This window comes from Chionomys nivalis, chromosome 7, assembly GCF_950005125.1.
Source record: "Chionomys nivalis chromosome 7, mChiNiv1.1, whole genome shotgun sequence".
Taxonomy (NCBI): Eukaryota; Metazoa; Chordata; class Mammalia; order Rodentia; family Cricetidae; genus Chionomys; species Chionomys nivalis.
The window spans coordinates 96,935,026-96,962,965 of record NC_080092.1 but is presented as its reverse complement, the minus strand read 5'-3'; the positions used below and the strand labels follow the sequence as shown (position 1 = coordinate 96,962,965).

The following is a 27,940-nucleotide window of genomic DNA, read 5'->3' as shown; positions in this document are numbered from 1 at the left end:
CGCCGCCTCGCCGCGCTGCCCGCTCTGCTTGATGCAGCTTCCCGGGTCGTGGGGACTCTGAGAGGTAAGCGCGGGGCACTGGGCGAGGCGGAGCTCGGGTCCACTAGGCCGCCGGTGTCTGGGGAGTCCCGGGACTGCCCGGCACGGCCGCGGGGAGGGTCGGGGGCTGCGGTCCCTATGGAGCGCCCCAGAGGCCGAGGCTTGACTCACTGTGCCCGCTGGGCCGCTGGATTCCACCCGCAGATCCTTGGCCTCATCGGAACCAGGACTCTATGGGGTTTCCCGGGGCACGGTCACCAGATGTCCCGGCGCGTGGTTTGCGCACAAGTTTAAAAGCCCAGGGAGGAAGAGGGCACTGCCTAGTGTTGGAACGTGCGGCCCCGCCTTCCACCGAGAAATCCCTGTTAGACCCTCTTAAGACTATTCCCCTTTCTCCCGCGTGAACTCCGAGAGCCCGCGGCTGAAGTTTGTGCGTGGAGCCTAGCTGAGGTGGAAACAGGTGCGGGCTCACACCGTCAGAGTTGTGGTCAGGAATAGCCAGGTTTATGGACCAAAGCATTTGGGGAGTTGGGCCCCCAACTGATGTGTCTGCATTGGGTTAAAGGTTGGGGAGCTGTAGGATCTGTAGAACCCAGGCCTCTACCCCCACCCCAGGGCAGAGAGGGAGCCCAGGTCCATGCTTTGACCCAGCTCCAGGAAATACTGAGCCGGGCGTCTGTAGGGTTGGCACTCACAGCGCGAAGGTGATGTGTATCTGAGGAACTGCCCCACAAGTGGAGTGGCAGCTGTTCCTCAACCGGCTATGTCGGGGTTCCAATGTGTGTGTCATCTGCTGAGGGAATGGACACACACCCCCCCACCCCCCCACCCCCGCTATTGTGACTCTTTAGGTGGGGGCGGGGGAAGAAAACGAAACTTGGTGTTGAGCACTGGTTCTCATAGGGGCGCTTTTGTCCGCTGAGGATATTTGGCAATGTCTGGAGACATGTTGGCTGTCACTATTCAGGAAGGAAGCATGTATTGTTGCTAGCATGTTGTGGGTGTGATCAGGGATTCCCCCCACAATGCACAGGTCAGACCCACAGCAAAGAGCTGGGCCCTCCGAAAGCCAATATTGAGAAACCGTCGGTCACCAGGCCCATCAGGGTACCGCTTGTAAATTCCTCTTCCTGCCTCAGTTTCTCCAGGGGCTGTGGGAAGAACCAGGATGAATTTAAATGAGATGAGAAAGAGTGTAAGGAGGTATAAGAGCGAATTTTGCCCTGACAAGTGTCCTGCCGTGGCGCTACAAGGCTGTCTTTTGCCTGCTGGCTCCTGGCCCTGTGGAGGAGGAGCTGGGAACAGGGGCCTTCTGGCTGCACAGGCCTGGAGTGCTTCACCCAGGATAAGCCCATGGTGAGCCTAGTAACCCTTGAGCTCACATATCCCCGGAGATGGAGGAAGGGCAGGACCAAGTTCTGTTCCCATAGAGTTTCCCAAAGCTGGACAAGCGGAGGCCTCATGGATGGGGGATGCCATGTGACCGACTGGAATTTTCCTTCTGAACACAGAACTAACTCCTCTGGATATTTACACCAGGAAAATAACACCCAGGGAATAACGGATCTACTAATTCCCTGCGGCTCCCTACTCTGTCCTTCTAACAGGGTCGGTTGCCTCTGTGGTGGTATATCTGGGTGGGCTCAAGCCCCAGGGATTAAAAGCTGTTAAAGCCACCCTACAGAGCCCCCAAGGGGTGACCAAAAACTGTTGTGTTGGGCTCCTGGGCTCCTAGCTTTCTGGGAACGGAGGTGGAGGGTGTTGCAGGTTAGGTAGGGGAAGGCTAGAAGGCGGTCAGATTCTGTCTCCCCAGAAACTAACATCTCCCTCTCCCTTTGTCCTGTGTGTTTTTAGACTTCTTGCTTGGGAGCCCTGGTGGGTGAGAAAGGAGGTGAGGGGGTCTTGATTGATTGGTTGATTTTTGGTGTTTTTACCCTAAAAGCCTGATGTGCCGCCAGATCTGGTGATGGCTCTGAAATCCTAGCATTGGTGGGAGAAGCAGGAGCTTGTCATCCTTAGCCACAGAGTGAGCTTGAGGCCATTCTGGGCTGTATGATACCCTGTCTCAAAAAAATTAGCCAAAGACCTTTTCAGCTGGGTATAACTGTAGCAGTTACCCCACTGTTTGTGCCTCTGAAGGTATAAAGCTAAACACTCAGACTTCCTCAAAGCCAACTACCCCAAACCTGTGACTCACTTGCTCATTCTGGTCAGTGACACCCCCCCTCCTCCCACACCTTGTATACACTCCACTGCCTGGGGAGGCGGCTTCTGAAAGAGCAGGGACAAATCATAGCAGGCAAGGTCTGGCTGGCCACTGGGGTCTCAATCCTGCTCTGGGCTCATTGATAGTTTTCTTGCTGCCTGAACTATAGACAGTGCCCGTGTGTGTGTGTGTGTGTGTGTGTGTGTGTGTGTGTGTGTGTGTGTGTGTGTGTTTGTGTGTGTTGCCTGCATGCAGGACTTCACAGCATGTGTGTGCTTGATGCTTGCCGAAGCCAAAAGAAGGTATTGGATCCCCTGTAACTGGAGTTACAGATGGCTGTGAGCTGCCCTGTAGGTGCTAGGAATTGAATCCAGGACCTCTGGAAGAGCTGCCAGTGCTCTTAACTGCTGAGCCATCTCCCCAGCTCCATTTCTTGTATAAACTGTATCCCAGACAGGCACCAGATGACAGCAGGAAGAAGCCAAAGGGTACAAGTGTGCAGGCTCTTCAAGCAACTTGCCCCCCCCCCCAACTCAGCACAGCCCTTGGGACTCGTGGGATCCTGCCTAGGTATTGCCCCATTGCCTGAGGGGATTTCCAAAGTGACCTCACCATCTGCATCTTTGGGAGCTGCTCCTAGTTTCCTATCCAGATCGGAAGGGCTGGGGGGAGGAGGGATCAGACTCAGCACTCTTGAGTGCTGGCTGACCTCAGCGGCCACATGGCCCTGAGGCAGGGCCACTGCCAGGGCGGGCAGCTCTTGGCACACAGGCAGCCTCACAAGAGGAGCCAGTCTCGCCTGGCCTGCTGTTGGGAAGAATGAGGGTTTTTCCAGGATTGCCCCCAAGTATCCTTGGCTTCCCTGGGCTGCAGACCCACATAAGGGAAACCCTTTTGTCTCATCTTCAGGGAGCTATGGAGAATTGCTGGGTGTCACCTCCCTTGACCAGATTTCGTCAGGGGCCTAGATACAAGCATTTGGGTTCAGAAGCTGCTGGAAGGCAGTTTCTGTATGTCCGGGTCTGTCGGGTACTCCCCCTCCCCTGCATAGTGGTTTGAGCCAAGCGAGTGCCGGCAGGGCGGGGGATAAACACTGTGGTTGTCCAGAAGGGCAGGTGATCCTAAGCTCAAAGACCAGGAGGCAAGATACTGGAGCCAGCAGACTCCGGTCTGTGTGAGTGCTCCATAGGACGGGAGTCTCTTAGGTGGTCTCTGCCTCGGTTTCTCCAGATGTACAGTAGAGGATTATGAGGTCAGGATTCTTTTTTTTTTTTTTTTTTTTGGTTTTTTGAGACAGGGTTTCTCTGTGGCTTTGGAGCCTGTCCTGGAACTAGCTCTTGTAGACCAGGCTGGTCTCGAACTCACAGAGATTAACCTGCCTCTGCCTCCCAAGTGCTGGGATTAAAGGCGTGCACCACCACCGCCCGGCTGAGGTCAGGATTCTAAGGTGACCTGTGGACCTCTTCAGCCTGGTTGTGGCTGTGGTGGGGACACTGTGAAGTGAAGTGAGCCAGCACCACACTCCTGAGATGTGTTTGAGGATAGTTTGTGGTGCACGGCACAGATTTGGATTATTGGAAAAACCCTGTTTTGTAGGCTACTGGGGTGTCAGATGAGAAAGCACATCCATATCATCTGAACCCTAAAAGGAGCAGTGTCTAGGGCAGAGAACCCCTTGGGCCTGGGGGTGTGTTGGGGAGCCCGGCTCCTCTGTCTCAATTGGTGGCCACTGAACCCATGTCCACAGTATCACAGCTGGTATGGGGAGCTGCTGCCCCTCATTCCTGGCACAGGGTGCATTTTGCCTCTCCAGGTGTGTCTCTGAAGGGCAGGAAACCTGCCTGCCGTGGGATTCCAGGTAGAAGCAGGACTGAAAACTGAGGGCTCAGCGGAGCCCTAAGGGACTTTATCAGTCAAGCTGCGTAGTGACAGCTGCCTCCGCCCCGCCTCAGTGAATGAGATAATGTTTGTGAAAGCTCCTTGATAAGCCGAGAAGTGCTCCTCAAGCAGTTGGTGTTCCCACTCACGGGCACCTCTCCTGGGTGGGGGAGGGGGAGGGGTTCATGAGCCAAAGGTCTTTGCGCCCGCCCGATCTACTTAGACCGAGCTGCCGCTCCAGACACGTCCTCCTGCCGCTCGGCTTTTCATGATGCCGAGAGTGGCGGGGTGAAGAACCGGCAGAGAGGCGGCTCAGCGGTTAAGAGCGTCTGTTCTCACAGAAGGCTTGGATTCAACTCCCAGCATCCACATGTTGGGTTGCAACCGTCTATAATTCTATTTCCAGGGAACCCGAACCCAACACCCTCCCCTGGCTTCCACAGGCACTGTGGGTATGTGGTGAACAGACATATATGCAGGTAAAAACATCCATAAACACACAGAAAAATATAATAAAAGTAAATTTTTTTTTTTTTTTTTTTGCCTTGTTTTGTTTTTCGAGACAGGGTTTCTCTGTGTATCTCTGGCTGTCCTGGAACTCTGTAGACCAGGCTGGCCTGGAACTCACAGAGATCCAATATCTCTGCCACCCTGGTGCTGGGATTAAAGGCGTGCGCCTCCATCACCTGGCCCATAAAAGTAAATCTTTAAAAAAAACAAAATAAAACTTGCCAGGTGGTAGAGGCACACACCTTTAATCCTGGCAGAGGCAGGTGGATCTCTCTGAGTTTGAGACCAGCCTGGCCTACAGAGTGAATTCCAGGTCAGTCAGGACTACACAGAAAAACCCTGTTTGAAAAGCCCCACCACTTCTTGACTATGGGATCTGGATCAGTGATTTAATGTTGTTGACCCTTGATTCTTCCCCCCAACACACACAACCTGTCAAGTAGAATCCGGACATGTGGCTCTTGGCTCGTACATAGGCCACATGGGTCATGATGGTGAAGCTCAGCTCAGTGGGGGGAAGAAGGCCATCAGGTAGCTCCTAGTTTTGCGTCAGGCCTTATACGTAGGGAATGTCACCCCGTGTCATAGCACAGGAAACTGACAGGGTAGCCAGGCCTCGTTCTTCCCCATGAACGTCCTACACCGCCCCAGAGTGGGATGGAGATTGGCGGGCAGGTGGCACTGAAGGTTCACCTGCTGGGGGCACAGCTTCCATGGTCCCGTGTCTAAGTACCCTAAATCCCTAGTACCCATTGTGTCTGGGGCTAGCGTCTTCCTAGGGAAGTAGGGTGCCCCAGGGCAGAGTTCTGGGAAATCAAGTTTATTAGCTTATTAATGAGAGTGTACAAGCTGAAAAGTGTCTGGCTGGCATATTCCCTGCGGGGGGGGGGGGGGGAGCTCCTAGCCTGTAGAAGCAAATCTTGGCAGGATGCCCAGCAGGGTGTCTTGAGAATACTGAAGACAAACAACATGCGGTGGCAGGCAATCCTTCCTGGCTTTCGGGTGCTCACACCTGGCCTGGTCACCTTCTGACTCCTACCCAATGATCCTAGGCAAGGATGCTGTAGGGTAGGGTGAGACTTTGTCCCTCAGTGGAGCATGCATGATAGGCGAGCCCTGGTTACTGGTGACAGAGACACCAGGTCTCAGGCTTCACTGGGCTACATGAACAACAGATTCAGCTCAGGGATGTTAAGTGACATATTCAAGATCACACGACAGAGCTGGGCCCATGACGTGGCATGATGCGATGTGGCATGTATGCATGATGTGACGCTGCCTCCCCAGTCAGGCAGTTGCTTTATCTGCAGCTGCACTTCCAAGATGGCAGGTAGAAATTGGGTGGATGATTGGCTTGCAAGTAACAGACAAAAGCCCAGCTGTGTGCATGCATGTGGCGATCATACCTTGGTGTCAAGGCACCCCAGAGAAGTAAAGTGCACCATTTTACTCAACCCTTCCTCCCAGGCTCCACCGCATCCTGCCCCAACCACTGGGCATGTCTCTTACGGTTTTGAAGACCAATGAAAACCCAATTCCCAGCAGCCAAGGTTGCTCTGACAGGCAGATCGTCCATACCAAAGCAAGCTCATGTTGATGTGGTACCCAGCGTTGAGTGCTCTCTCTGCGGGGCGCGCCCTGACATCTAGGACTTCTGCCGCCCCTCCCAGGGGGAATTTAACAATCTTAGGAGACCAGACAGCTGGACAAACATCCTGGAACCCAGCCACCCATTTTCTGTCTTTGTACTGTCCCCTGTCCCCTAAGGCTGTGGCCAGCATCCTAGCCTGTGACCTGCTGCCACTTGCCTGGGTGGGATAGGGCTCTGTCCTAGGTTCTGCCCAAGGCACCTGCATCTTTGCTCTGTTGCTAGAGGGGACCTGCCTCCCGCAGCAGCTTCTACAGTCACGATTTCCAGAGGAACTTTGAGCTGGGACTTCTGGCTACATACCCATTTCCAGTATGTTAGTGTGTGTGTTAGTAGTATGTGTGTGTTAGCAGCATGTGTGTTAGTGTGTATGTGTGTTAGCAGGATGTGTGTGTATTAGCAATGTGTACGTTAGCATGTGTCTGTGTTGCTGTGGTGTGTTAACAGTATGTGTGTTGGCAGTGTGTGTGTATATGTTGGTTAGCTCTGTGTGTGTGTGTTAGCAGTGTGTGTGTATGTTGGTTAGCTCTGTGTATGTGTGTTAGCAGCATGTGTGTTGGTTAGCTCTGTGTGTGTGTGTGTGTGTTGCTGTGATGGAATCCAGGGCCTTGTATATGCCAGGCAAACTGTGTCCCACTGCTGTGTCCTGAGCCTTAGGGATGCAGAACTTGCCCCCTCCCCAACCTGGGCCTGCTGCTAGACTAGAGTCCCCAGCAGAGGAGGGAGGCAGTCATATCTCTGCCTGGCTGGCTCGCGGTCCAGAGAAAGCCCAGATAGATGAAGGCAGAGGGGAAGATAAGAGCAGGGTGCCACACCTACACACAGGAATTCTCACACTTACGTTCTGCCCTTGGCAGCTCCCTGGAGCCTAGTACCCGCTTCCTGTGTGTGTGGTGGGCTGTGACACCCAGGTTGCTCTAATTGGGTCAGAGCTTAGGGTCTAATGGGGAAAAGCCCAAAGAAGTCAGCAGGTTGCCAAGTCCTTGGACCTGCTCCTGCAGGTCTGGTCTTGTGAAATGAGGTTGGCACAAGCCCTGGGAAGTGAAGGAGAGAAAGAAGTGAGGGCTCTGTTGGGGGGGGGGGGGGGCTGCTGCTTGTGAGATCTGTTCAGGGCGTAAACCCACAAACCATTTTTTTTTTTTTTTGTGGGTGGCCACCAGGCGCAGGCCAGTGGGGTGTGCTGGCTTTGTGTTACCACCTGCTGCTCCATATTTGGGGTTGGGGGCACTGGGGAAGGAAGGAGTCCTTTCCCCTCCTTCTCTGTGGCCCTTGCAGCCTCCTGCCAGACCGTAGATCCTGCTGCTCCCTCCCCGCAAGTTTTATAACCTTATGACCCTTCCAAGGTCCTGTCCCGGGACCTCATGTCAGCTTTTCACATTGCTGCCTTTGGCTCCACCATCCCAGCCTCTTACCAGGGCCAGGAGCCGCTCAGTAGTGAGTCACGGGCTGTTGGGACCGATTTGGAGACTTCTTAGATGACAGCTCTGTCTTACATGGGCTATCCTCCTCCAGGACCATCAGGGATGGAGAACTTGGAGAGGTCAGCAATGGTAGCTTTTTTTTTTTTTTCTTCTTTTTTTATAACAGGGGATTGCAGCAGTTGAGGGTTCCGCTTCCTCTTTGTCAAGCTTTCTAAAAACTCAGAGGTTCCCAGCAAGGCCCTGGGAGGGAAGGTGCAGTTTTGGTTTTTGTGGCAGGGAAGCCGGGGAGAGAAGTTGCTTCCTTGCCCCCAGCCCATACCGTCATCACCCTGTGACTCAGCAGGGACCTGACAGTAGTCTGCCACCGCCCCCTTCTCTGCCCACTCTCTGCTTGTTCCAGGACTTGCCTACAGCCCAGAGCTGGCTGTGACTTCTGGGCCAGGTGTGGTTTGCTTAAGTCCCCTGTTTAGGTGACCTGTAACCCTCTCCTTTAGTCATATTCCGTGGTGAATAATGGTCTTTCTTCCCCTTTCCCTAGAGGGGAGAGGGCCACCCTTGGCCATCAGCCCTCCTCTGTCTCCATTTCTGGCCATGTGTGGCCTTGGCTCTTACATCAGGCTCCCACTCCTTTGGGGGATATAGCTGTCAAGCCACCTTGATGCCCTGACTCCCCGAGTCTACAGAGCTTAAGAGAGTAGGAAATTAATAGTAAGAATGCTGGGGCTCCAGAATCCCGCTGGGGAGCACGCATTGATGGAGAGCAGGTAGAGATTAGGGGAAGGGACTCAGGTCAGACCTGTGAACAGGTGGATCCTCTTCTGCAGCAGAGTTGGAGGACAGTGGCACCAATGTCACCTGCCTGGTAAGGGAGGGGCATCCTGCCTTGTGTGGTTGGGGGAGCACTCCCTGGGGGTGACCTTGCCTACCAGGCCTGAGTTGAACCTGCCTTGTTTGGGAGTGGCTGGGCCCCACCCTTTGTGGGGAAACCGGATTCTCTGGGCATTCAGGGCAGTTTCTGAGTCTATGTGTCTGTGTGCCCAATCGAGGCCACCGCTGGCTGGCTGCGTGGTGCTATCTAAAGGGAGAGCGTGCTGACCCTAGTAGAGGCCACGGAAGCCATCTGTCAAGGGCACATGTGACATCTCAGTGTTGCCGCGCTGTCCTCTCTGTCTGCCCTGCCCCCAGCCCTGCTGGATACCACACTCTGAGGGGAAGAGGAAACACCGACCCACCCTCCGCCCTGGTATTTAATCCAAGACCATCTCTGGGGCTCTGGCTAGAGACTCTTTTGTGGGGAAGGCTTCTGCTTAGAAGTTAGACCAGGATCCAACTTGGGCAGGTGGCTGAGGCCATAAACCTAGCCTTGGCCCCTTCCACCCCCACCCATGGGCAGCAGCAAGCCTGGGGTCTTGGAGACCTCAGCGGATATGACTGTGGGCAAGAGGAAGCCTGCTCCCAGGATGTCACAATTTCCTCTGTAGTGAGCAAGCACTTCTGGGGGCGGGAGATAAGTGACTGCTAGGGCGGCTCCTGCAATTGTCCCTGTAGCCCGCCCTGGACGTCGGGAACCTAGAGTGAATCTGCTCAGCCCCACTCCTGTGCCAGGCAGCTGCCAGCACACCCGGGATCACCTCTACACAAGCTGGGGCAGAAGGGTCAGGGGAAGATCTGGGAAAAAGTGGTGGAGAAAACCTTCATTATCTGGGCTGCCTGTGGTTGGATACGAGCTGTCGTCTTGCTTAACTGGCAGTGGACAGAAAGGGAAACTGAGGCACAGGGACTCAGCTACTTACAGATCATCATTCACAGCTTTGGTGCAGGTGTTGGCGAGACCTTCCTGGCGCGGGACTCACCACCAGCCCTATCCCTGCTATCAGACTTTCTCTACGACCTAAGATTGTCCGAGAGGTTGTGAACTTCCCCTGTCCTGTGGTCATAGTCTTGTCTGCCTTTTTTATCTGGAGATTGGCCCTGATAGCAGCACAGGGGGGTAGGGAAGGGAGGGCTCCTGCGTGTGTTGGGGGGCAGTCTCCAGCTTGAGTGGCTTGGCCTCTGAATGCAGCTCCTCAGAAGGGAATAAAGTGTGTTTGGCTAACCAGGGAACCACGCCACTGGGCTCCATCCTCAGCCAGCACCCAGTAACCTCTGTCTAAGCTCTGCAGTGGGATGGGGCAAGGTGAGTGACCCCCAGAGCCTGCCCAGCGTCCATGGGGACAGACCGGGTGTGAGAACAGCACAGGAGACTCCTGATGTCAGACAGAGCTGTGGGATGCTGTGAGAGCAGGGTGGTGGCCAGGCAGGCTTCCTGGAGGTGACACTCGTGGGGGAAACATAACGCTTGTACCCAGAGTCCTGGCTGGGCTGCCGGTGCTGAGGGCGTCACACAGGTCCTGACACCCAGGACACGCTGCCCAACCACACCATCGCCCTGACTTTGAGCAACAAGAACGGTTCGTGTTCTGGGTTAGGTCTCCTCAGAAGTCTTCCATGGGGGCGGTGGTGGCGCACGCCTTTAATCCCAGCACTTTGGAGGCAGAGGCAGGTGGATCTCCGTGAATTTGAGGACAGCCTGGTTTACAGAGTGAGTTCCAGGACAGCCAGGACTGTTACAGAGAGAAACCCTATCTCGAAAAACCAAAAAAAAAAAAAAAAAAAAAAAAAAAATTTCCGTGGTCTGTGCTGCTGCTGGAGGCCATGTTGGTGTCCATGATCCATGTTGTCACCGGAAACCACACTGATGTCTGTGATCCTCAAGCCACCACGTGGAAGTCCGTGATCCATGCTGCCACTGGTCGCTATGGGCACGAGGGCTTCTTTTGCAGTGGTTTCGATGCCTGCTGACTCCTAACTGAGAATGACACACGTTGGCGGTATCTATGACAGCCTCTCCCCCCCAATCCCCACAAAGCAGTCCAGACATGAGGCTACCGAAGAGAGTCTTTAATAACCCAAACAAACTTAAATTTCGCTAGGCAAAGGTGGTGAACACCTTTAATCCTAGCACTCAGGAGGCAGAGGCAGGTGGACCTCTCTCTGCGTTTGAGGTCAGCCTGGTCTACAGAGCAAGTTCCAGGACAGCCAGTCTGGTTACATAGAAAAACCTTGTCTCAAAATACCAAAAAAAAAAAAGAAGAAAAAATTCGGTAAACATTCTGAAGTGTAATAATCTTCATAGTTGATGGCTTCTGCTGGGAGGTGGGGAAGGGTTCAATTTTTATTAAGGGGCTGGCCATGGCAGTTTCACCATGCTGCAGCGAATATATGGGCAACACAAATTAGACTTGGTGGCTTTTTTTTTTGAGTGGGGAGGAAGGGAGGTTAACCTGGAAGGAAGGAGAAGTGAGCGTGGTTGGGGTACATTGTATGACGTAGTGTATGGGGGGAAGCAGTAGGGGCTGGCCAGGTGGACGAGGTGGAGGCATGTGGCTGCAGGGCCTGGGATACAGGAGGTGGGAGCTCGGAGGAGGTGCAGGGGGATAAAGCTGTGTCTCAGAACTGTTGCTGTGGAGAGACACCAAGACCCAGGCAGTGTATAGAAGAAAGCATTTAATTGGGGTCAGCTTACAGTTTCAGAGGATTGGTCGATGTTCATCATGGCAGAGAGCTTGGCAGAAGGCAGAGTGAGAGAAACTGAGCCTGGTGTGGGCTTTTGAAACCAGCAACACACCCCCTAGTCCTCCCCAGACAGTTCAGCTGGGACCTAAGCATTCAGACATGAGCCTGTGTCATGGCCTGACTGGCGGAATAGGGTCAAACCTGCAGTGCTGACTCCCGGGAGGTACCTTCAGCCCCTTATTCCAGAAGGGTCTAGCTAGAGAGTCACAGGTGATGCTCTCAGGGTGTAGCCTCCGAGTTTGACGCTTCTCTGCCTCCTCTCTCGCTCTTGCCGCCTGCCCCTCCCCGTTGTTGCCAGTTCCCCAGGGTAATGCCCGCCTGATGCCCTCTCCCTGCACTCTGGTCCCAGACGATTGCCAGGTCGAGGAGCTTCTGTGTAGAGGTCCCAGGTGAGGCTGTTGTCCTGGAGTTATCCGCAAGCAGTGTCCTCCTGTGACTGCCGGTGTTCCTCAGAGTCTTCCCAGTCCAACCCCAGCATCTTCCATCTGTGATCTCAGAGGGTGGTGGGACAGCCCTCGGGGTGATTGACACCTCGGGGTGATGGAGCCAAAGCTGAGGTTGTCGGTCCCAGGTAAAGAAGCAGTAATGCCCTGGGCCAGCTCTGCCTCAGTTCTTCGAAGCCCATCCCCCACCCAGTGCCCCGCATCTGTGATGTGGAGAGTTTGGCAGGCCTCACTGCAGAATACAAAGCATAGAAGACCCTGCAGGTGGAAGCAGAGGGGCCTAGACCAGCAGAGGCAGGCTGATCTTCGAGGCCAGCCTGGTCTACAGAGTGAGTTCCAGGACAGCCAAGACTGTTACATAGAGAAACCCTGTCTTGAAAAAACAAATAAAATCACTAGGATGTTAGCCCATGCTCCGTCTGTGGATGACTCCCTGGCCCCATGATGAGGCGCTTCCAGCCCCAAGTGTACCCTGGAAAAGAGGTTGCCAGGTTCCGAAGGCAGCCTCTCTCACCTCCTGTCTGAGGACTTGGATCTGAGTTGCACCCTCTTCCCTGCTGTGTGAGCTTGAGTAAGTTAATCAACCCCTCGGAGCCTCCTCTGCCCATATACAAATCAGAAGGCGTTTGAGGGACAGTATACGTGGAGGGCTGGACCAGGCCTGGCACCTGTGGTGCTAACCTTGCCCAGACACTCACATTTCCCAGTAGCTCCTGAGGCTTACTTCAGGGAGGGCCCGCTGTGCTCCTCTGCCTTGTTTATGATACATGCCTGAACAGGGCTTCCCGGAACACAGATGCCACGGCTCCCTCTTTCAAATAGTTCATGTTACATTGTGTGGATTTTACATCAGTCAAAGAGTTAAAAAAACAAACACGGCAGAACAGGTCCCCGTCGCTTGAGCACTGGCCTAGTATCAGGCTGACTGATGGAAAATAAATCTGTTTTATTTGCAGTGCTGGAGGGGACCAAGACCTCCTGCCTATGTGGCAGGCACCAGCCTAAGCTCCAGCCTTGGCCCCTTTCCTTTCTTTCCCTGTGTGTGTACACGCCTGTCGAGGGAGGGGGTGTCTGCCTTGGCACATATGTGGAGTTGGAAACAGCCTGAGATGTCAGTCAATCCTCACCATCTGCCTTGTTTGAGACAGGGTCTCTTTGTTGCTGCTGAATGTCTACCAGGCTAGCTGGCCCTCTGGCTTCTGAGGATCCTCTGCCTCCACCTCCTGTCTTGCTGGAGGCATGCTGGGATTACAGGCGCTGCTGTTATTGGCTCTTCCTGGGTTCTTCACGCCTGCGCACCAAGCACTGTATCTTAAATGATCCCTAGTTGTGGACCTAGCCCAGTGGGGTGTGTGTGTGTGTGTGTGTGTGTGTGTGTGTGTGTGAGAGAGAGAGAGAGAGAGAGAGAGAGAGAGAGAGAGAGAGAGAGAGATGAGCCTGTGCCTGCCAACCTTGGGCATCATTCCTCAGGAACCATATACCTTTTTTGTTTTTAGATAAGGTCTCTCACTTCCTTGGAGCATGGCCAAGTAGGTGAGGCTAGCTGACCAGCAAGCCCAATGCATCTCTTCCTGCTCCCATTGACCCAGGGCTGGGAGGACACATCCATGCTACCATGCCCAGCTCAAGTCTCCACACTCGTATGGAAAGCACTTCAGGACTGAACCCATCTCCCCACCCCAGAGAGTCAATCTTAGTCAGAAGACAGGGTTAGGTAGATTCCACTGGGGCTGGAGACATGGCTTAGAGGTTCCATTCCCAGCACCCACATGGCGACTCACAGCCATCTGTAACTCCAGTTCCCGGGGATCCAAAGCCCTCTTCTGGCCTCTGCGGTCACCAGGTGTGCATGCGGTGCACAGACATACATGCAGGCAAAACACCCACACGTTTTTCAAAAGTGCTTGTTATATAAGCCCGATGTCCTGAGTTTGATCCTTGGCACCAACAATGGAAGAAGAGATTAAATTAAATTTTTTTTAAAGACAACAATTCCTGGACTTGTGAATTGACTATTTTTATTAAAGTCCTAGTGAGCTGGGAGTAGTGGCACGCATCTACGATCCCAGCACTCAGAGGCAGAGAACAACAGAAAGATCAGGAGTTCAAGGTCATCCTCAGCCATACAGCAAGTTCAAGGTCAACCTAGACTGCCTGAGACCTTGTCTAAAGGATAATAGACCTTTTAAAAGTAATATTAAAACAGAATAGGGGACACCTTCATGCCTGGCTCCAGTGAAGCCCTGGACCAGACCTTGTGTGTGAGTGGTGGTAGATTAAGTTCGATGGCCACATGGAGCTGGGCTGGACCAGCACTGTGAAGGCTTCTCTGTCTCCTCCTGCCCCTCCTGTGGGAGATGGGTAAAGTCAGGAAAATGGGGCGATTTGGAGGTTGGCCTCCCTTCTCTAACCAGCCCCTCTGTTCTCACAGGTTGACTGCTAAGGCATACGGCCATCTGTCATTCCGTCTGTCCACCGCGACCCAGGAGCATCCGTAGAGCGAGGGAAGGAGGGGAACATGGTGTAAGACACCCTCCAACAGCATAGGAAGTGTGGCTCACACGTGTCTGCAGGTAGGAAGCTGGTGGCCGGGTGGTGGCCTCAGAGACGTGGCTGGAGGCTGCTCAGCAAGCAGGGAGAGCCCCTCTGAGGAAGTGGCATCCAGGCTAAACCAGGAGGTCCTCTCTGTTGTGGCCCTGTAATGGTCATAGACCAGAGTGACCTATGCAGGCAGAGGCTCAGCATCCGCAGAATCCAGGACCTCGCAGGTGCAAGTCTGATATACTTGACTGTATCTCTAGCTCTCTTTGGTTTTCTTTTCCTGTTGTTTATTTTGAAACAGGTCTTTGCTATGTAGCCCTGGCTAGCCTTGATCTCAAAGCAGTCCTCCTGTCTCAGTCTCCCAAATGTTGGAATTACAGACACGTACCACCATGTCCGACTTTCTTTAAAAAAAATTTTATTTTGTGTATGCGGGTGCCTGTGGAAGTCAGAAGGCATCCAGCTGCCTGGAACTGGAGATGCAGGCTATTGTGGTGGCCACCTGATGTGGTGCTGGGAACTGAGCTCAGATCTTCTGGAAGAACAGCCTGTGTTGTTAACCACTGAGCCATCTGTCTGGTCTCGCTCTCGCTCTCTCTCTCTCTCTCTCTCTCTCTCTCTCTCTCCTTCTCTTTTTCTTCCAGTGCAATCTCATGTATCGAATCCCTTGAATCCTTTGAGTGGCCCAGACTGTGCCTCCAACTCTCACATTTTCCACAATGATTTGTTTATTTTGTGCATATTTAGATTTCTGTGGTACAGATACCACAGTGTACCACAGTGGAGGTCAAAGGGCAACTTATCCAAGAGACGATTCTCTCCTTCCACAGTGTTGGGTTCTAGAGGTCAGGCTCATGTTGTCAGGTTTGATGACAAGCACCTTTACCTCTGAGCCTTCTCAGCAGCCTTGGTGCTAACTCAGAATCCTCCTGCCTCTGCCTCCTGAGTGGTGGGATGGCAGACACAAGGCTTTTGTGAGTGGCGTCTTAGATGATGCTCTCAAGGTCACAGCCTAGCTTAGCGCCTAGGTCCTACTTGTGTTGAGCCAGTGTTAGGATGAGGATGTTGTTCTGGATCTGCACCGTTCTGTCTGCCCGATCCTCCATTGATGAGCATTTGGTGGTTGTCACCTTTTAGCTCTGGTGAATTCACGGCTGGGGACGTTCTTGCGTGGTTTCTGGGGATAGCACTTGAGGGATGTTTTGGGGGTCGAAATAGGGAGAATGTGTTGTTCTTTTTCTTACACGAGTCTAAGCCCGGGTGGCAGTGGTTTGGTGCTCTCACTGGGGCAAGCCAAGACCACTCGTGGGTCAAGCTGGGGGCACCCACCTCCAGCTGAGGGGCCAGAGTGGCACAGTCAGAACAAAGCTGGTGGGGAGGGGGAGCAAAGGGAGCCTGGAGGCCGCATGGAGGAGCTTGGTCTTGAAGAATGGGATCTTGGAACCAAACAGACAGGCATGAGTTTGTCATTGAGATAGGTCCATTGGGAGGGTGGGGAGATTGGTGGTCTCTTTCAGGTGACAGCAGGCTGTGGAAGGGTTAAAGATGTCTCGAGCTAAGGGTTCGGAGAGATGGCCTAGCAGTTAAGAGCACTTGTTCTTACAGAGGACCCGGTGTGATTCCCAGCGCCCATGTTGTGGCTTGTAACTATCCGTGACTCTAGTTTCAGGGGATCCATTGCCTTCTTCTGGCCTCCTTAAGCACCAGGTGTATATAATGGACAGTAACGTACAAAACACTCATACACATAAGATAAATAAATTAAGAAATGAAAGTAAAAGCTAGTAAGAGCTGGACATGGGCTCATGTGGTGGCTACCGAGCACTGCCCTCTTGCCCATTGCTGCCTCCTACTGAGTGTCCCAGTACTGCAGGGGCAGAAGCAGACAGTGGGTACCTTATCAAAGCCATCAAAGAGGAATGGGAACCATCAAAGGGGAATGGGGTTCAGTAGCCCAAGTAGTGAAAAGTCCCTAACAGGGTGAGCGACCACCTCCTCTTTACGGGACCACCTGTCCAGACCACTGCAATCCTCAACACCCTTGTTCTTCCTGCTAGCCTCCTGCATGTAGTGCTTGGTCTTCAATACTCCAACATACCCACACATGATCAACACTAAACGCCCTGCGTAACCATCCGTCAGGAATTGAGTCTTGGTATGTCATTTAGTGAAGGCTTTTCTGTTCACAAAGAAGGCAGAGACGGCAACCTGTGTGTTCCCAAGGGAAAGGGATCGACACCAGACCTGAGAGCCTCGGCTGCTTTAAGAACCTGTGCTGTTTGCTGGAACACAGAGGCCGCCCTGAGGGATGGCCCCAACCTTATTTTCTGCTTTGCCGTGCTCAGTCTTTTTGTTCAGCGAGCGTGAATCACCTTTATTGTTAAAATGTCCCGTGGCTGTGAGAAAAGAAATACCAGGGCTGGGATGTGGCTCTTTTAGGAGAGTGCCTGCCTAGCACGAACGGAGCCTGTGCTCGATTCCTGGCACCATATACACCAGACACAGCGGCCCGTGCCTGTAACCCCAGCACGTGGGAGAGAGAGGCAGGAGATTTAGGAGTTCCCGATCACCCTTAGAAACACAGCAAGTTCAAGGCTAGCCTGCGATGAAACCCTCTCTTAAAGGAAAAAAAATATGAGAAATACCAGGATAGTAGCAGTTTCAATTATCTTCCTCTTTTCTTCTCTTTTCTTTTTTCTAACAGGTATAGCCCAGGCTGACCTAGTCCAGGCTAGCCTCAAACTCACAATATTCTCTCCTCAGTCTTCCAAGCACCGGGATTACGGGCTTGTACTAACTACACAGAGGCTCCTTATGTTGCAGAGTCTGGCCTTTAACTCCTGGGCCCAAATGCTATTCTTCCCTCGGCCTCCCAAGCATCTGAGATTATATGTGCCCACCACTATTTAAGTGGCTTAACTCTGAGGAGAAACTAGGCAGCCTTGGGGGACAGGGACCTGAATGGTGGGTTTCTCTTCCCTCTGGGAATTAGGCAGAGCCATCACTTCCTATGCGTAACAAGGCCTGCTTCCCCAGGAGAAGCACCTGCGCTGCGTAGTTGACCCCTGGTGGCAGCAGCTGGTGCCGGCCCAGCAGCACTGAGGGCACCAGTTGGCAGCTTGGCATGCTTGGTTGTCTGGAGCGGTCCTGTCTGTAGAACGTTCCCCCAGAGATCAAGGAAGGACCCTTTGTCCTTGCCCACCTAAGGCCCCTGATCTGCTCTGACCACACCCACTCCTTATCTTTCTGCTCCTGGAGCAGAGAGGTCAGAAAGGGACTGAGGCTGGGCCAAGGTCCTCCCCACCCCTGCTGGTCAGAAATGCAAATGAAAGTCAGAAATAGACCCCAAGTTCCTCCACCCGGCCCAGGTGCAGCCTAGCCGCATCTCTCTGGTGCTTGGTCTGAGGCCACGTGGGACCGACCGGTTGGTCTGGTCCTGAGCTGCCTTCCCTGGTTCTAAGATCCCCCAAGTGTGGTGATATTTTGTTTGTGCTTTAACAAATAAAGCTTGCCTGAAGATCAGAGGGCGGAGCTAGCCACACTAGTTAGCATAGAGGCCAGGCAATGGTGGCACACACCTTTAATTCCAGCTCTCAGGAGAAAGAGGCAGATGGATCTCTGTGAGTTCAAGACCACCCTGGGCTACATGAGTTTGAATCAGTCTAAAAGAGAAATAGAGCCAAGGAGTGGTGGCTCACAACATCAATCCCAGCATTAGGGAGGTGGAGACGGGAAGTGATATGGCTGGGCGGAGAGAGGAATATAAGGCAGGAGGAGAGGAGCTCAGGATTCAGGCTGAGGTTTCATAGAGATGGCATTCAGTCTGAGGACTGGTAGAGACAGGGTACTCCATTTGATCTGAGGATTCAGTAGTAGTAAGAACGAGTAGCTGGCTTCTCTGATCTTTCAGCATTAACCCCTATATCTGACTCCAGGTTTTTATTCTAAAACCAATTAGAATTCACGCTGCACCCACACCGCACCCTAGTCCTGCCAGCTCTGTGCGCCTGTTCTGATCTCCTCGTTTCCCTTCTAGTATCGGGTCCACCATGGCCTCTGCTGACAAGGATGGCAGCAACCTCTCTTCTGTGTCTGGTAGCCGCCTGCAGAGCCGGAAGCCACCCAACCTATCCATCACTATCCCTCCGCCTGAGGCCCAGGCCCCCAGCGAGCGGGATAGCATGCTTCCTGAGGTGAGAGGCTGGAGGCACAGCCGCAGGCAACAGATGTGCCCACCCGCACAGCACCCGTCCATCACAGCCCACTGGCAGCCCTGCAGCCTCGACGCGGAGCTGCAATACTGTAGGAGTGAGGCTTTGAACTCTGAAACGTTGTGCGCTGTATCGCCTGGTGGCCAAGGGACAGGGAGCAGTGTCCGAAGATTTGCCTAGGCTCTGGCTGTTTATATTTCCCCTCTCTGGCCCTGACTGGCCTCTTCTGAGGGGGTGTGGGCTGTCTGGTGACCTGAGTGGGCGCGGGGTCCCACAGTGCCAGCAACCCACCCCTGTAGCGCCTGACTCTTGGGGGGGATGGGTCAGTGTTTCTGTCCATCTGGACTCCTGTCCTATAAAGAGCCCATTGAGAACAGGCCCCAGATAGTGTGGGCTTTGCACACAGCCTGAGACATAAAGAGGAGCAATGTTGGGGCCGCCCGCTCACCACGTGAAAAGAGGCGAGCCCGTCCCACATCATGGGCAGATCATGTATAGGGAGCATTTGCTGGGGTTCACTGGAAAACATTGTGTCTTTATTGTTTTGAGACAGTGTCTCATGTAGCCCAGGTTAGCCTGGAGCTTGCCATGTAGTCAACAGTGACCTTGAATTTCTGATCTTCTGCCCCTACTTCCTGGGTGCCGGTGTTGCATGTGTTCACCACTACACCTGGTGTATGCAGTGCTGGGACTCAAACCCGGGCTTTATGTATCCTGGGCAAGCATTCTGCCAGCTTGAGTTAGAGCTAGATCCCCAGACCTTGCTAGAAAACACTAGAAAATGTTGATCTTAAGTTCAGAATGAAACCCTTGCAGAGGGAGGGGGTGCAGGTCAGTGGTCTAGTGTTAAAGTGGCCTAGCGTGTTGAAGGGTCTGGGTTCTGTCCCCAACACAAGAAGGGAACGGGCTATGCACTCAGCGCGTGCCCTCCTCGCTCCCCCACAGAGACCTAAGAACCCAGCCTACCTGAAGAGTGTCAGCCTCCAGGAACCCCGAGGACGATGGCAGGATGGCACCGAGAAACGCCCCGGCTTCCGCCGTCAGGCCTCCCTGTCCCAGAGCATCCGCAAGTAAGCACCTGGGCCCCACCTGGACACCCCAGCAGCCTGCACATTCTGGGCACCTGATCTTGCCCAGGGCCTGAGCCCTGAGTCCCCTTTCCAGAAGGCATAGACAGGGTCAGTAAGAGGCAGCCAGCTCCCCGCGGAGGATATGACGCGGTGTGGTGGCGTGGATGGGAGCCTGGGCTCCACGTGGGCTCCTGACAGGAAGTTTCACGGCATGCAGCAGAGGGGCTCTCGTGGCCTTCCCAGGTCCACCCCTCATGATTTGGCCTTCACTCTAAGCCTGGGCACTGGGCTGTGGCTGGGGACTCAGTGGGCTCAGGGAAGCTGATTCCCCAGGACCCTGAAAGTATATGATACAGCAGGTGGTTTACCTCATACACACACAGGAGCACACATGCCATCACCCCCACACATGTACCCCTATACAGCTTTCCCTTCATACATGTACCATTGCCTCCGGTACCCTCGACCTACACATCACCTTCCCTGTGTACACACACCCACACCACACTGTCACCTTTCCAGCACACGCATGCTGTCATCCCCCATGCTACCTCCTTTAAAAGTGCACTCTCATCCCTCACCTCCCCTGTGCACATGTGTACAATCATCACCCCCCTGTGCACACGTGTACAATCATCACCCCCCTGTGCACACGTGTACAATCATCATCCCCCTGTGCACACTTGTACAATCATCACCTCCCCTGTGCACACGTGTACCATCACCCCCACCTCCCCTGCACATACATGTATACCAGGACCCCTCACACGTATCCCCCGCCCCCGGAAGTATGTGCACGGCTTTCCACCCACACTGTGTCTCTTTTACAGGGGCACAGCCCAGTGGTTCGGGGTCAGTGGCGACTGGGAAGGCAAGCGACAAAACTGGCAGCGTCGCAGCCTGCACCACTGCAGTGTGCACTATGGCCGGCTCAAGGCCTCGTGCCAGAGAGAACTGGAGCTACCCAGCCAGGAGGTGCCCTCCTTCCAGGGCACTGAGTCTCCAAAACCCTGCAAGATGCCCAAGGTGGACGTCCTGGAAATGAGGGGCAGTAAGCAGCTCTCCCAGGGCCTGGACAGCTTCTCTTACCCACTGTCTCTTGCAGATTGTGGATCCCCTGGCCCGGGGTCGGGCCTTCCGCCACCCAGATGAGGTGGACCGGCCTCACGCTCCCCATCCACCTCTGACTCCAGGGGTCCTGTCCCTCACGTCCTTCACCAGTGTCCGCTCTGGCTACTCCCACCTGCCCCGCCGCAAAAGGATATCTGTTGCCCACATGAGCTTTCAGGCAGCCGCCGCCCTCCTCAAGGTGAGGCCCATGCTGAAGGATGTAAGTCCTCATCCGTGGCAGCCACTAAGCTCACATACATACCCTGAAGACCAGGGATACCTGTGTCCTTTAGGCCCCAGTTCCCTGCGAGACCCTCACTGCCCCTCTGTCTTAGGAAGAATGACAGGAGATAAAGGATCAGATGAGTGGGTGAGGGCCTGGTGTGCTGGGCCAAGAGGCAGCAGGGAGGGGACATAGCCCCAGACCAGAGCATGATGGTATAGAATATGAATGTGAATATGAACGCCTTGAGTGTTGGAGCGCCAACTGCTCATGTCAGCAGGCAGGAGGTCGCGAGGGAAAAGCTGGTCCTAAAACCTTGGAAAAAGAGGCTGTGAGGGGCCAGCAGCAGCTAGAGCCCCATCCTGGCCTTCGGCTCTGACCAGTTCCTTCAGCCCACCCCCTTAACATGCCTTTGTCAACCTGCACGCTGCCCCTTTGGCCCTGGATTCTGGGTCTTGATACTGATGATGCTCCTGTCCCGCACCCAGGGGCGCTCGGTGCTGGACGCCACAGGGCAGCGGTGCCGGAACGTCAAACGCAGCTTTGCCTACCCCAGCTTCCTGGAGGAGGATGCTGTTGATGGAGCGGACACCTTCGACTCCTCCTTTTTTAGTAAGGCAAGCATGGGGTGTGGACTCTGGGCAGGCAGGGGCTGGGGAGTAACCTTGGCCTTGACTGTGTCCTGCCAGGAGCCCTGAAATGTTCAGAGGCAGGATGGGGTGTGTCCTTTGTGAGCCATTGGTCTAGGCTCCCGTGGAGGGGCTGCGGAGTGGGAGATGAACCCACTGGGAAATCAGTTCAGGGCTGACAAGCATGTGGCTTCCCCATCCATCCTGAAGAGACTACCTAGCGCTGTCTTGCCCTTGAGCGGCATGCTAGGGGATAGTACTTGGGACACTGACTCCTTACTTACCCTGTCTTTGGTGCCCCCTACTCCAGGAAGAAATGAGTTCCATGCACGATGATGTATTTGAGTCTCCTCCACTCTCTGCTAGTAACTTCCGAGGGGTCCCACACTCCGCTTCCCCAGTCTCTCCTGATGGAGTGCAAATCCCTCTGTGAGTACAGGGTGGGGACTCTCCGATGCCCTCCCCTGGCCTCTGCCGGGATCTGACCCCTGTTAAGCCCTGGGAGGCTTCTCAGGCTGAAAGCCTTTGTTACCACCAGAAAAGAGTACAACAGCCGAACCCCGGTTCCTGGCACCCAGCGCGGCAAGCGCATTGCCTCCAAAGTAAAGCACTTTGCGTTTGACCGGAAGAAGCGGCACTACGGCCTGGGTGTTGTGGGAAACTGGCTGAACCGCAGCTACCGCCGCAGCATCAGCAGCACGGTGCAGAGGCAGCTGGAGAGCTTTGACAGCCACCGGTGAGTCCTGTCCCATACCCTCCGTGCCCCCCATCTCCCACCCCAGGAGCTAGCCTGAGCGGGGCTCTGTTTCCAGAGCTTCCACACCTCTCGGCTCTCACTCCTAACATGGCCCCTTCCGGTTCAGTAAACGTTTCAAGAACGCCTTCTGCAGGTCTGCCGCGTAATGACAAACTACCAGGCACATGCGCGGGCTCCCAAGTTCAGGCTCCCACTGGCGTGTGCTGCCTTATTTACAGCGTGGCTCCCAGACTTCAGCCAGTCAACACATGTTGATCAAGGGCAGTCCTAGGACACAGCCTGAGAGAGGGGTATTGTGGGTGCCTGGGTCAGAAGGACAGGAGCCTGGGGCTGGCAAGATGGCCTAGTGAGACTGGTGACCTGAGTTTGACCCCTGGGATCCATATAAAGGTGGAAAGAGAGAACTAGTTACACATTCATGTTGTGTCGTCTGCACTCCCAATACACGCACGCGCGTGCACACACACACTAATAACAAATAAATAATTTCATGTTTGATGCCAGTATTCAGGAGGCAGTATTCAGACAGAGCTCTGTGAGTTCAAAGCCAGCCTGGTCTGTATATTGAGTTCTACCTAATGCTCCATAGAGATACTTTGTCTCAAAAGAAAAAGTTAAAACAGAACAAAAGAAGTTGGAGCCTGGAGCAAGGGATTCTGGGGGAAGTTGGGCTCAGAAACGTTAAGGGAACCAGGAGGTTAAGGAATGAGATCCTCGGGCTGGAGAGATGGCTCAGTGGTTAAGAGCACTGGCTGCTCTTCCAGAGGTCCTGAGTTCAATTCCCAGCAACCACATGGTGGCTCACAACCATCTATGAGGTCTAGTGCCCTCTTCTGGTGGGCAGGCATACATGCAGACAGAACAGTGTATACATAATAAATTAATTTAAAAAAAAAATGAGGGGCTGGAGAGATGGCTCAGTGCTTAAGAGCATTGCCTGCTCTTCCAAAGGTCCTGAGTTCAATTCCCAGCAACCACATGGTGGCTCACAACCATCTGTGATGAGGTCTGGTGCCCTCTTCTGGCCTTCAGGCATACACGCAGAAAGAATATTGTATACATAATAAATAAATAATTAAATAAATAAATATTTGGGCTGGAGAGATGGCTCAGTGGTTAAGAGCATTGCCTGCTCTTCCAAAGGTCCTGAGTTCAATTCCCAGCAACCACATGGTGGCTCACAACCATCTGTGATGAGGTCTGGTGCCCTCTTCTGGTCTGCAGGCAGACACACAGACAGAATATTGTATACAGAATAAATAAATAAATATTTAAAAAAAAAAAAAAAGAATGAGATGGTCACAGTGTGATTGCGATGTGACCCAATAGACATTGGACTCCGAACTATACAAAAGAAATGACAGCTGTGGCGGGTGAGTGGTGGGGGTTGGGGGTGCTGGAGTCTCCAGGTGATGTAAAGTGTGCAAAGACCCTGGGCCTTCAGGGTCACTTGGCTGATCCAGGAAGTGCAAGAAGGAGGAGCAAGGAAGAGATGAGCACAGCCAGGCTTGCCAGTTAACAGCAAGGGTGATGCACCTTCAGTTTCTGTGGGAAGGCTGAACTGGGGTGATCAAAAGAACCCAGGGACGTCCGCTGCCTCCAGGGGGAGGGCGGGGCGTGAGCTTGCCAGGCTGATGGAGGCCTCTGCCTACAGGCCTTACTTCACCTACTGGCTGACCTTTGTCCACGTCATTGTCACCCTGCTGGTGATCTGCACCTATGGCATTGCACCTGTGGGCTTTGCCCAGCATGTCACCACCCAGCTGGTGAGTAGGGCTCTGCCAAGGGTCTGCGGCACAGTGGGCACCAGTATCTGCCACCACGGCCACCTGGCTCACATCCTCTGTTCTGGGGGTGCCAGCCCTCCCCTCTTCCCTCACACTCAGGGCTCTGGCTCCTCTTGTCCCCCCTGATAGGTGCTGAAGAACAGGGGTGTATACGAGAGCGTGAAATACATCCAGCAGGAGAACTTCTGGATTGGCCCCAGCTCGGTGAGGCCCAGGCTAGGGATGCCTGGGAGTCCGTACCCTGTCTACTCCGCACCAGTTGGGGGAGGTTCCAAAGTGGATACAGGGTGCCCTGCCCCTTTTGGAGAGCTGCTCACCAGCCCCTCTCCCGCTTCCAGATTGACCTGATCCACTTAGGAGCAAAGTTCTCACCCTGTATCCGCAAAGACCAGCAAATTGAGCAGCTGGTGCTGAGGGAGCGTGAGGTTGAGCGAGCCTCGGGCTGCTGTGTCCAGAATGACCGCTCGGGTTGTATCCAGACCCAGAAGAAAGACTGCTCGGTGAGTCCGGCCCCCCGACCCTGCCAGCCCCACCACAGCCCTACCAGATCGCCAGCCTGGCCGGCAAGCCCACAATCAGGCTGGAAAAGTTGGACTGCTCCTGGGGAAATGGGAATAGCTCTGGTCCTGGAGGGTTCCCTGCCCGCACCATGACCTGACCTCTCCACCGTCTAGGAGACTTTGGCCACTTTCGTGAAGTGGCAGAACGACACTGGGCCCTCGGATTCGTCTGATCAGGGCCAGAAGCAGCCATCAGCGGTTGTGTGCCACCAAGACCCCAGGTACAGCCTAGAGCCACCCAGCTATCTGAGCTGCCTTCTGGGATGCTGGCGGGTGGGTGTGGAGGGCTAGGGTGTCCCAGTTCTTCCTTTTGCCCCATCCGACCACTGCTTTCAGGACCTGTGAAGAGCCAGCCTCCAGTGGGGCCCACATCTGGCCAGATGATATTACCAAGTGGCCGGTGAGTGACTCATTGGAGGCTGTTGAATGAGGGTGGGGACGTTTGGCTTTCCAGCACTGAAGCCCACCGCCATCGGTGCCCTCTCTCTTAGATCTGCACAGAGCAGGCCCAGAGCAACCACACGGGATTATTGCACATAGACTGTAAGATCAAAGGCCGCCCCTGCTGCATCGGCACCAAGGGCAGGTGAGCTAGACACCAGCCCTGCAGGCTGGTGAACCTCTGTAACTGTCCTCCAGTCTCTGCTCTTGATGGGGAGGCAGGGGTGGAGGGGGCCGTGAGATAGAGAGCTTGCGCCATCCTGCCTGCCACGGCCAGGTGCTTGGCTCTAGCCTAAGTGATGCCCTGTCTGCTTCCTGCCCACAGCTGTGAGATCACCACCCGAGAGTACTGTGAATTCATGCATGGCTATTTCCATGAGGAGGCAACACTCTGTTCCCAGGTGGGCAAGGCTGTCTAGGGAACAGAAGCTGTAGGGGTCCTAAGACTCATTGGATCCTTCCCATTTGGAAGCCTCATGCCTGGTCTGCTTCCTGGGACAACATCAACAACCCTGTGTCCCCCACCCAGGTGCACTGCTTGGACAAGGTGTGCGGGCTGCTGCCTTTCCTCAACCCCGAGGTCCCTGACCAGTTCTACCGGATCTGGCTGTCTCTATTCCTGCACGCGGGGTAAGAGGTGCCTCGCTGCCCCTTGCCCTGTGCCTTCCCACCCGCATGCTGGAGAAAGGGCTTCTGGACCCTGACTCACCTGGCCAGTGCCGACTGCCCCTGTGGTGTGCCCAGCTTCTGGCCGTGGGCACACAAGGAAGGCTGATGATGCTCATGTCTCTACCCCCAGCATAGTGCACTGCCTTGTGTCTGTGGTCTTCCAAATGACCATCCTGAGGGACCTAGAGAAGCTGGCCGGTTGGCACCGCATCTCCATCATCTTTATCCTTAGTGGCATCACCGGCAACCTGGCCAGCGCCATCTTCCTCCCCTATCGGGCAGAGGTAGTAATGGAATGCACCCTTCCTTTGGGGCCTGAAGTGTGGCATACGGGGAGGACCAGCCCCGCTGCTCCCTGCTCTAGCCCCACCCTAGGATCTGCAGCAAGGGCACAGAGCCCCACTGTGTCCACCTTAACTACAGGTGGACAGCTAAGCTGGGATTTGCTGATTGGTCTCTTAATTCTTGGTGGGAGGGACCAGGGGTGGTCTTGAGTCATCAGGGATCCCCACTCCTTGCTCAGGGAATCCCTACATGTGGCTGCTCTCTACCCTTAGGAGGAGAGGTCTGTTGCTCCCTCTGGCCTGTGCTCTGGCCACTGCCTGTGGTCTCCGGCGCAGGCTGGCTTATGCTAAGCAAGTGGGTCCCCCACCCAGGTTTTCCACAAGGATGGGCAGGGCAAGTGCAGCAACCCCTGTCTCATCCTCTGAGCGCGAGATGCGCCTCGGGTACCCAGAGTCAGTGTGCCACCTCTCTCCTCCTCAGGTGGGCCCAGCTGGGTCACAGTTTGGCCTCCTTGCCTGCCTCTTTGTGGAGCTCTTCCAGAGCTGGCAACTGCTGGAGCGACCGTGGAAGGCCTTCTTCAACCTGTCGGCCATTGTGCTTTTCCTCTTCATCTGTGGCCTCCTGCCCTGGATAGACAACATCGCGCACATCTTCGGCTTCCTCAGTGGTATGCTGCTGGCCTTTGCCTTCCTACCGTACATCACCTTCGGCACCAGTGACAAGTACCGCAAGCGGGCACTCATCCTGGTGTCGCTGGTCGTCTTCGCCGGGCTCTTCGCCTCCCTGGTGCTCTGGCTCTACATCTACCCCATCAACTGGCCCTGGATCGAGTACCTCACTTGCTTCCCCTTCACCAGTCGCTTCTGTGAGAAGTATGAGCTGGACCAGGTGCTACACTGACTCTGCAGAGACTGTGTCTGCCCCGGGCCATGTGCCTGCAGAGACTTGCTGACCGCGAGGCCCCGAGCCCAGGGGCTCGCTCTGTAGGCAAGGCTGACTCCATATGAAACAGGTGGTAAAGACGGGGTTCCCCAGGGAGATGAGATCTCCCTTTCTCAGGCCTGAATGTACCTGACTCAAGTTTGGGGGACATCAGGACACCTGTTTCTTCAAGGCTCAGGTCCTAGGCCCTGCCTGCCTCTCTTCCCCTGTAGAGACAATAATTTTCCTTCCCAGGGCTCAGGGCTCTGGCCTGTGCAGGTGCCGTCTTCCCGTTGTCACTGTGACTGTGACCTCCCCAGACACACAGCTGCTCCCTCAGTTGTCCTCAGGGTTGAGGTCCCCACCATGCTGCTATGACCCTTTTCCTGTTTCTCCTCTCCTCCCTGTTCTACAAGCCCTTCCTGCATTTGTCTATGGAGTCACGAGCCTGCTCCTAAGGCTCCCGGACACAGCATTGTAGGATAGACTTTGGCCGTTGTCTTGGGGCAGTGATAGGCAAGGAGAGATGGCTATACGGGGATGCTAAGGGCTATTGTTAAGCAAAGAAGCCAGATCCCTAAGTCACCAGCTCAGCCCTAGCTCCAGCATCTGTATCTGGCCTCACCGGTGGGCTCTGATGCCCGGATTGTCCCCACCACCTCTGCCTCATTCCTCCCTGTGTGGCCAGGGGCTGAGCCACCTTGAGGACTGACTCCAAGGGATGCTTGCGGCTGTAGGGCCTGGTGTTTTGTTTGTTTTTCCAATTTATATTATGGTCCTAATTTTTTAAAGTAACGCTAACTTTGTATGGATGATGTCTCGAGTTTATTAAATGGCATTCTCTATGAAAATTCCGCTTTTAGTCTCAGGCCCTGAGAAAATGAAAACGAAAGCTAGAGAAATGGCGGGCTCAAGGAGGACCTGGCTTCAGGTCTCAGCTACTGCAACTTCAGCTCCAGGGGACCCAGTCCTCTCT

General features: G+C 54.4%; 1 protein-coding gene across 1 annotated transcript; it reads left to right on the top strand.

Annotated features, from left to right (window-relative positions):
• On the top strand, positions 1 to 27,809 carry Rhbdf2 (rhomboid 5 homolog 2). Its single transcript, XM_057774652.1, has 19 exons — positions 1 to 64; positions 14,192 to 14,333; positions 18,338 to 18,494; positions 19,458 to 19,582; positions 20,413 to 20,608; positions 20,688 to 20,891; positions 21,404 to 21,532; positions 21,855 to 21,973; positions 22,083 to 22,280; positions 23,956 to 24,067; positions 24,218 to 24,292; positions 24,427 to 24,588; positions 24,763 to 24,869; positions 24,985 to 25,048; positions 25,140 to 25,234; positions 25,415 to 25,490; positions 25,619 to 25,719; positions 25,889 to 26,042; positions 26,524 to 27,809. The coding sequence occupies exons 3-19, from the start codon at positions 18,351 to 18,353 to the stop codon at positions 26,941 to 26,943; spliced, it is 2,481 nt and encodes an 826-aa protein (XP_057630635.1). The 5' UTR covers positions 1 to 64; positions 14,192 to 14,333; positions 18,338 to 18,350; the 3' UTR covers positions 26,944 to 27,809.
• The last annotated feature ends 131 nt before the right edge of the window (positions 27,810 to 27,940 follow it).